At 35.8% G+C, this 10,170-nt stretch overlaps 1 protein-coding gene across 1 annotated transcript in view; it reads left to right on the top strand.

Annotated features, from left to right (window-relative positions):
• Positions 1 to 2,230: 2,230 nt before the first annotated feature.
• LOC127633672 (protein shisa-9A) overlaps positions 2,231 to 10,170 on the top strand; it is a 47,599-nt gene continuing 39,659 nt past the window's right edge. The window contains exons 1-2 of the mRNA XM_052112917.1: positions 2,231 to 3,037; positions 4,503 to 4,609. Coding sequence (XP_051968877.1) covers positions 2,523 to 3,037; positions 4,503 to 4,609 — 622 coding nt within the window. The 5' untranslated portion in view covers positions 2,231 to 2,522. The remainder of the gene's footprint in view (positions 3,038 to 4,502; positions 4,610 to 10,170) is intronic.

Raw genomic sequence — 10,170 nt, 5'->3', positions numbered from 1 at the left:
TGAACGCACTCTGGTATACGAAAATAAAGTGTTTCATCTGGGCTGTGAATGCTAAGGTTTTGTTTTCGTGTTTGGGGCCGCAAAAAAGTAATTACTTAACAATACATTTGTGAAACGATGCATTTGGTAATGCATTTACAACGTCTGGCAATGAGCAGACTCTCCAGAAAACTGGTCTAGAAAAGAAAAGCTCTCATGCTCCCATATCTATTGTATGTATATATGATGAAATAATGAAGGCCATTATTAGCCTACTATTACTTCAACTGTAACGGCAAAATAACTAATAGGCTGTACATTTTAAACAATCATGACAGCCAATAAATAATTACAACTACAAAGTTCAAGGTATGAAAGGGCCATTGACACAGAAAATGTATGTGTTTCTATGTGTCCATTGATTGCCTACAGTTATAAATGAGGTGTAACGATTTAAATAGAATTTCTATAGATCAGCAGTAAATGGGATTGATTTACAGATTCTTCCTGCAAAAGATAGCAGTTTATACCAAAAACATATGTATCCATACAAAGTGCACTTATGCATATATATATATATATATATATATATATATATATATATATATATATATATATATATATATATATATATATATATATATATATATATATATATGTAAAGGACCATTAAATCTCCCTATCTCTGAAATGGGCCATCACCTTTACCTCCAGCCATAGAGGGCGGTGTGGTCATGGAATACTTGAGAAAGGTTTTTGCAAAAAGGGGACTCTTACTAAACCTGAGCTAAAAACTCTTTATTTGTTTATGTTTTGGTTTATTAATGGTTTTCACTGAATACATAATGTTGTATTTTTATTTTGTTTTACAAGAGCGTCTGTCACTTTCCTCACATGCTTTTATTTTGAAGTCCGTGAAAGGAATTGCAGTGGCGCGCTGTGTGTATTTTGGCGCACTTTCTATGTGACGCGTCATTCTGATTAAAGCTACCGGAGAAGTGAGATGAGAGTTTTCCAAACTGTGCAAATATAGTTTTAAAAAAAAGGTTTCTTTCTACCTCTTAGCTCCTGGCTGATATGGGCACAAGGTACAGTTTTAATTTATGTTGTATGCTAAGTTTTGAGAGATTAAAGTGTTTGTTTCTTTCTCCTTTGAAGCTGTTAGTGGGTCATTAGCATATAACGTTAGGCTATGCAGGTGTGTAAATCAGTGTTATGTTATGTAGAGTGTGTATGATTGATTGTATTGTATTATTGGTTAGTTTCTCTTGATTTGAACGTCTAATATATTGTTTTCAGGAAATTAGGCCATTTCATATATTTTAGGTTTTTCTCTCTGAATTGAGATCATCAGCAGTACAATAAGGGAAAGTTATTACATTAGCCTGCTCACTAAAACTTGAGTTGTAACACTATTTACTAAAGCCAATTAGACTGTTTGTTTGTTTGTTTACTTTCATTTAGCTCTTACGGTGTTTCTGGGAATAAAATTCTTAAACATCAGTCCTTGAGAGTAAACCGCATCTGTTCAGCCGGGAATGCTACTATATATATACATACAGTGTTGGGGAGTTACAGAATACATGTAACGGAATTACATATTTAAAATACGAAATATTAGTAACTGTATTCCACTACAGTTACAATTTAAATTGTTGGTAATCAGAATACAGTTACATTTATAAAGCATTTTGATTACTGAAGAGATTACTATTTAATTTTAATATTTAGCTTATTTAGTTCGAAACATATATTCATATAAATGATGTGATCGAGGAGTGTTTGAACGGCGGTGAAACAATTTCTTATGATGTGTTACATTCATACAAGTTCACACTGTTGTGAGTGAATGTCATTGAGGAACTTTCCCTTGGGAGCTTAATAGAGGCGCTACATCATATTACAAGCAGAAAACTTTGCGAAACACAAAATGTATGTCACTGCCAATACTTTTGGCCACGGCTGTAGGCAATGTTGCGATTTCTGATCGCAGGTGCCTTCAGCGGGTATTTTACGCGCTTTTAAAGACTTCATATTCATTGTAAAACGAAATTACGAGTGGCATATTATGTGTTGAGTTAGAAGGCAACTTTTCACTATGATTTGTTTACTACAGAATACCTTTCCTTGGCCAGTCTCTCTTCTGTCTCCTCCTTCCCTTTACGCATCTCTCTCTCTCCCATGCACCCTCAGTGCTATTATTCTATCAGGCGCGCGCTACAGTTCTGCCGCTTCGCTCGTGCATCTCACTTCTGTCATCAGCACAAAGACAGCCTTCAGGGTAGCTGGCGCAGTGGTTTCACGGGGCTAAAAGTGCTTAACAAATCAACAGAACAGCTGGGATTGAGAACAACAGTTGTCAGAGTGGACTTTACAAAATAATCAGTGGCATTAATTTGGCTGCCCCTCATGAGAGAAGCGCTTTGAAAAATGCAAACCTCCCCGAATGGCTTTGTTCACACATGTGGCTTTATGCCCTGCTGTCAGTGGTAGTACCAATCCTATTTTCTGTCTGAGTTCGTCCTTCAAAGGAAGCCTACAGGATGAGATGGACAGTCTTGCTCTTAGAGTACTTCTTAGTGAAATTTCTGGTGTTGTTGTGCCGCGCGGACGGAGAAGCGCAGCAGCAGCTCGAGGGTTTCATCATGCTCTCAGGATCCAACGGGTCCCGGGATGAGGAGAGCGGCGTTTCCGCTGCTCCACACACAGAGGACAAATGTCGGGGCTACTACGATGTCATGGGACAGTGGGACCCGCCGTTCGTTTGCCAAACAGGCAGTTATTTATACTGTTGCGGCACTTGTGGCTTCCGCTTTTGCTGCGCTTATACAAACTCTCGTTTGGATCAGAGCAACTGTAAAAATTACGATACGCCAGTATGGCTAACAGGGCAAACACCCTATAAGAAAACTGACCCTAGACATGATCCAACCAAGGATAAAACAAACTTGATAGTATATATAATATGTGGAGTAGTGGCAATCATGGCACTGGTGGGGATATTTACAAAACTTGGACTAGAGAAGGCTCATAGACCTCACAGAGAAAGTATGTCTCGGTAAGTACGGCGACTAATTTTTGTGGGTTTCGTTGAATCACACGTAGGCTAAAACGATGTTTTCATTTGAATTTAGCTTTTCTGTTTTTCTAAGGTTTTGGTTTTCATTAGACTGTTGAGCCTATATGCATTTGCCTGCTTAATGGAAGAACAAACTATTCACTGGATCTTAATTAAGATTTCGAAATTCATGCATTTATTTCTGTTATGCAAACTCACAAATTCCTCTAATTTAAAAGGCTCCGGTATATACACGCACTAAAAAGTGTGAACCTGCCATTGTAACCTAAAGGAATATTTAGGGTTCATAATAGTTTAGTATTTCGTATTTAGTTGGCAGTATTTGTGGCATAATGTTGATTACTAAAAATAAATAAATAGATAAAATAATAATAACAATAATAATAATAATAATTTCGACTTGTCCCTCCTTTTCTTAAAAGGAAAAAAAAAAGAAATAAAAGGGTTACAGTGAGGCACTTACAATGGAATTGAATGGGGGCCAATCGGTAAACCTTAAAATACACCGTTTTTCAAAAGTATATCCACAAGACGTAAACAAAATTCATGTTAACATGATTTTAGTGTGTTAAAATCGCTTACTAACTTTGTCTGTGTAATGTTATATCCAATTTTACAACTTTGTTGCCATGACGACATGACAAAGTAGCCTAAACAATAAAACCCTAAAACTACAGTAAATACGTCAATTTAAACAACTTTACGGCTCAAATAATACACAAGTTTTAACAGAAGAATTATTGTAAGTGAATATATAAAATTATAAGATTCACTTGTCTGCCTTTAAACCCTCCAAAATTTGGCCCCATTCACTTTCATTGTAAGTGCCTTACAGTAACGTCGTCTTTTATTATTTTATTTTTTTTAAGAAAATGATGGACAAGACGAAATTATCTTTTTGGGGTTATCAACATTATGCCACAAATAAATTAGCTCAATTGTCAGGGTAAATAAATTGACCTAACCTAAATTTGTTTTGTTGGTGTAACCTAATTTAGACTTAGGTTGAATCAGTGATGTATTTTCTAATGGACTCCTGAACATGTAAACCACAAGAATTTGACAAACCGTCAAATGATACATCATGTTGCATAACATCCAGTTGTCAGTTTTTACCCTTTAGCAACTCAATTTGGATTGCGGAGATGGGAATCTCTTTTTCCTTCTGATAAAAATGGTCAGAACCTCTGATGAGAGCTGAGCCCACAGTGTGCTGGTTGCTGAAAGAGTTGCTCATCCATTTTGAGAGGAAAACGTGCTCCATTTAAATCAGCACTCTGGACAGCGACAGCAATAGCGCTGAATGAATAGATGCCAATGTCTTGGCATTGTATCACTCTGTGCTCTGGTCTGCTATATAAATAAATCCGATATCTTTCCGAGTTTAGAATCTAAGGTGTTTTAAGGACATACTGAGCTAACGAAATTGCTTGTGCTTCAACAGAGCTGTGGCAAGTGTGATGCAAGGTGCCCGTCAGGGTCATCATGAGGAGGCCATCGGAATGCACACACAGCATTATGACACTGTGCAGGCGAGAGCAAACAACATGCGTAAGTTGATTGTAACCTAGTTCCACTCTTTTCGCACAAGCTAAGCATAAACTATGCACTGCATTTAAACTGTTTTGAAAATGGCCTGAAGCAGTGTAAAAGCATGGTTGCTTTGCTCACAATAAATATACCAGACCCTGCACACAATATAATGTACTTGTGTACTGAATTACACATGTAGTTACAAATTACAAGCATAATAAATCCTATTCTGTACTATCCAAAGTTTTGCCTGTGGTGCAGCTGTGAAAATTTGTGTGCTGTGTGGTACTTTCTAATTTTCTTATTCTAAGCTCAGCCTACATAGAGATGTTTAAAGAGAAGGAAGATGCTGAGCACAGTGCTGTTGTGAAAGCCTATTTATGGCCTCTACCGTGGGCTGCCACTGCAGTTGTGTGTACTGTATTGTTTAACACTGGGATCAAACAGCTCAAAAATGAACGGAATTATCGCACATTTTTAAACTCACATTTGTTACGATTCTAGAGTGATTACATCACCTCCTCTGTGGTTATTAGCTCTCTAAATATATCTGTGTTGATATAACACAAAATACAGTGAGAATATCAAAACCCCCTCAATAGGATCCATTTTAGTTGTCACTGAGGATGTGAGTCAGTAGCTGAAGAAATTTCCCTTTCATCTTCTTACAAAGACAATGTCACTCTTTTTTCACTGCCATACTTATTGTAGAAATCTCCATCTGAAGTTTGTGAAAGCTCAGATCACTTTTATGGTATATTTTTTAAGCTCAAAGACAAAGCAGAGTAATAATTCACAGACCTTTTTTCTCAAACCAAGCACCTCACTCTAAAAAAAAATAAATAAAAAAAAGCACTAGATTTGTTTTCTTTTTTTTTTTTTTTTTTTTGGCTTGTAACAAAAGTAGATAAATTTTTGGCACAACATAAAAATAAGTGGTGCTGTAATAGTGTTTTAAATAAAAAAAGATTAATTAACAAGGAAAAAAGTTATAGTTACTATGAAACATTAGAAGGTCAAAAACATTAGAAAGGTCAAACCAATCATAAGGCTTGATGTGATTTACAGATTTTACCATGAAACCAATACACTGTAATGTCATCTCTGTTCTGTAAAAAAAACAAAAACATATTGCCTAGCCTCTTATTGGACAATCATGATCATTAGTCACATGGTACCAGCTCTTAATCCATAGACTTGGGTGTAATTGTGTGAAATACAATTAACCTCTGACCCCATACTCTGGGCCACTTAGGTCAAATCATGTGCAAATGATTTGACCTAAATCATGAGAACAGGCAGACGATCTAAAAGCAAGTCATTCCAGCGATTATACAGAGGATTACCTGGGCTTGAACATGCTTGGAAGAATTCTAAATTCTGTGATTGACCTCTGAGTGGTGGATCGTGAGACCATGTAATTAAAATGTAAAGATGTGTTTTAAAGTTTAAAGATACCTTTGTTTGAATTAGTTATCAATGGAAATAGGAAAAGACATGGATTAGATAATTCGGACATTTAACATTCGGACATTAACAGAGAAGATGATCAAATCCTGCTTTTTGTGTCACTATATTCACACTATATACATACACTGAATTTAAATGACAAAACGTTCAAAATGAGACGAGAATAAAAAACTAATTGGTATTATGCATGCTGGAGGTTAAATTGCTATTGTTATTTCAATATGTAAAACTGGTTAGATAACAGCTTGGATTTAAGTACTAGCAGTGACTGCACTGATTTTACGAGAGGTTGATTTTCCTTTATAGCTTTTAGATGCGTTATTGGGAACTGTTTTTCAAGATGTAATGGAAGAAATGAGGTCATACAAGATGAAAAGCGTGCTTAATTATATGTTCTTAATTTATATTTTTGTAATAGTTGTCAGATTTGCTCATGCTGATATTAAATTTTAGTGGTCATGAAAGACAGGAAACTGTTATTCACATAACTGATCTAGCATTAAACGAAGCTTGAAGGTGTTGCCGTATGCTGGCTTTCTCATCTCATATTCCTCTAATGAAAACCTGACAAAAATTTATCCAGATGTTCACACCAGCATGTGCTGAACGATCCCATCAAAGATCTCATTACTTCCCTGAGAGTACAAAATTACTACCCCCCTGGATTCTGGCTTTTTTACTGTACAAGACATTCTGCATGTGAATGACCTGAATTTAGAAACAGACATTTACTCTGACATTGTACTTTTAGAAGCTACTGAGTCTTTCAGTTACATATGACTGCAGATCATGTGGGACTCTTTCCACAGCTCAAACTAATAGCCTTCATGTGGTTTCCCAAAAGAAAGAGCAGAAAACTATTATCCAGCATTTAATTTGATCTATGTGCAGCACAAAAATCAATCACTACTTGCAGTTATGCCAGGTACATAAGGCAAATCTGCATGTTTCATAAAGACTCTGTAAAGATGACAGTGCATCAAAAACCTATCTGTTTTTTTTTTTCAGCAAACTTACCGTAACTGGCCAGTGAAGACTATATGAAGAATAAATATAATGTTCTGCTCATGTTACAAAACCTATTGCAGTCTTCCTCCATGCGATTTATTTTCTTGAAATACCCCTAGTTCAAACTCGTTTCTTATTCAAAAATGTACTTTGAACTTTAAAGCCACTGAATAGATATCTGACTTTTCTTTATATCTTCTTTAGCTACATCTTGATTTTCTCAAAAGCCAAAGACTGAAATCTAAAATAATTTTTAAATTATTTCTCTTTGAATGTCATAGTATCCTGAAATGATAATTGTACTCTTGAAAATGCTATTATTAAATATTGTTGCATGATAATGTGACTAGAGCTCTTTAAAAATGTTGCCATGCAAATCTTGTGTTTTTGCAATAAGGAGTAATTGTATTAATAATAAAACATACATAAATAAAAGATGAATAAAATCTCAATCTTTTATTCCCTTTATCTTAAAACAATGTAACAAAATGTTCACAAATGCTGGTCATCACAGCAGATAATATTCTGTTTTATACTGTAGTACTGATGAAAGATATTTCCACTTTGTGTTTGATATGTTTAATTGGTGTGAATGTAAAATCATTTAGATGATGGCTTAACTGTTATCCATACACACACAAAAAAAGATTAGTCTTCTTAGCTACTGTATAATTTATTTCCATACAAATTGTATAAAAAAAAAAAGAGAGAGAGAGAAATAACAAATACGGTGTAGATTTCCATTAAGATGGAATCTCTAGCAGTTTTTGAAATGCTTTTCTCTTACATTTCAGATTTTTCTTTATTGTAGTGTTTTCAGCATTCTATTGTAAAGTGTTTTCTGCTCTGTTTTCCAATGATAACACTCTATAAATAATCCAGTGCAAGCTATTTTCCACATGAGCCTATCCTGCACTCTCTTTCTTTCTTTCTTTCTTTCTTTCTTTCTTTCTTTCTTTCTTTCTTTTGCCTGATATAACTGTTGGAGTGTGTGTGTCCCCTGTCTGTTGCAACCCCCTCCACCTGAGGCTCCATCCCACCCTGTTTACTGGGCCACGGTTCCTGCTCCTTGAGGCAGGCAGCATATTTCTGTTGGCTCAGCGACCATAGCCACCAATGCTGCCATGTAACAATGGCAGAAATCCCCCACTGGGATTGCATTAAGGTCAGCATGGTTTCCCCTAAGGAGAACTGGCTCTGATTTCACACCCAGAAGACAGGCTGGCAGCCTATATCCTCCTGGGCAGCCAGCACATTTGGGGAAAAGGGACATGTGGCCATCTGATGTGCGTCACTGAAACAGCGCTCATACAGGTCTGATACTTGATGCCAATGCTAATTATACTTCACATGCAGAATGCTAGTGCCCATATTCGCAAGAAAATACCAAATTTGTTAGCAACATGCTCCATGCTTTAATAAAAATACAAAAATAGTGGAAATTTGATGATAAATATGTGTTCAATGGTGAGATTTTATTTCTTGCTATAAAATGAATAAACAAATTATTTCTATTGAAATGGTGGCCATCCTAAATGTTTTGATTATTGAAATTGAAGAAGTTAACAGAATTAATGCCAGACCCACCAATGCCTTTCTATCGTGCTCTAAACCTTTAAAGTAGACCGCCTGTATAGGTGGTGTAAATGGCAGAGCAGTGCCCGCAATACTAGATTTTGGAAAAGCCTAAATGTTAAATGTAGGTTAATGCCTTGACCTTCATTTGGAGCTTTATTGTCATATATGCAAATGCACCATTTCAGTATCGCAATACATCTGATAGGCCTCTGAAACTCAGTAAACATGTATTGTGTCACACCAAGCACTTAACAGACTTGAACAGACCTAACAGAGCTACCATCATATGTTTTTCTTATAAAAGAAAGATAATATCAGAAGTATATATCAGTTACATAATAGCTTATGAGCACCTCATGAATTTGATTTGTTGATCCTGGAAGCATTTTTGTGGAACATATTTAATGAAGCAAAGAGGGATGGACAGGAAGAAAAGTTGTCCAAATTCTATTGATCCACTCGCTGCTCAAGCTAAGCAGTGAAGCTGGAGAAAAGGTTTCTCTCTCTCTCTCTCTCTCTCTGTCTCTCTGTCTCTCTGTCTCTCTGTCTCTCTGTCTCTCTGTCTCTACAGCCAGTGTTGAGATATTCATCTGTCTGGAATAAAACAGCAACCCTTAATAAAAGAGCAACATTGCTCAGTATGAAAATATTTGTCCAACTGAACTCCATCAGGCTTGTTGATCTAACATTTGGGGGAATATTGTCAGCTAAGATGTATTTACAACTCAATACGATATTTACGTTAGGTGTCACATCCTTATGTTGGACACCCCAAACTGGTCTCATGACAAATTGTAATAAATTGAGATGGTGAAATAGTAAGAAATTGTACAAGTTGGCTTATATAAATTTGTTTTGACTTTTACACCCAAGAGAAAAATAAATCAACTACCGAATCATGTTGTTATGATTTTTCATAATAACAAAAACCCAAACCTAAACTCAGCCATAAAGTCTACCCTTTACCCAAAATATAAACCTAACCATGAATTCAATAGGAAATATAATTTGTGTACCACGGAAGACAGAAAACATTGGGGTTTGGCGTGATACAAGTGAAGCATATTAGCTTATTGACATACAGCAGTCATTTGTATTGCATAAATAAACAATTTCGCCATCTTGTACGAATTGCTATTACAAGTTGTCATGAGACTGTGTAGTCATTTCCTGTGGAAACACTATATTCTTCCATCAGTGCTACCCTGCTTTCTCTCCCATTTAACTCTTAAATATAGAAAATGTAATGCTGATGACAAAGAAAATGCGGCACATAATAACTGTTGCCTTTTGCATCAGAATCATCTAAGCAATTTTTGCCATCTTTTCATTAATCATATCAAGTGTTATATTAACTGTCTGCTACATAAATAACTGCTATGTGCATAGAACACTATCTTATAGTATGTTATGTTTACGTTTTTAGAAACTGTCATCTTTTTGCACTACTGTGTACTGGTCGGCACTGCACTGTGTCTGTGTCTATTGTCCTGTTCATTGTCAGAAATTTGTTGTACTGTCCC

This window comes from Xyrauchen texanus, chromosome 40 (assembly GCF_025860055.1).
Source record: "Xyrauchen texanus isolate HMW12.3.18 chromosome 40, RBS_HiC_50CHRs, whole genome shotgun sequence".
Lineage (NCBI taxonomy): Eukaryota > Metazoa > Chordata > Actinopteri > Cypriniformes > Catostomidae > Xyrauchen > Xyrauchen texanus.
The sequence above is the reverse complement of the archived record's forward strand: the minus strand, read 5'-3'. Positions and strand labels throughout refer to the sequence as shown.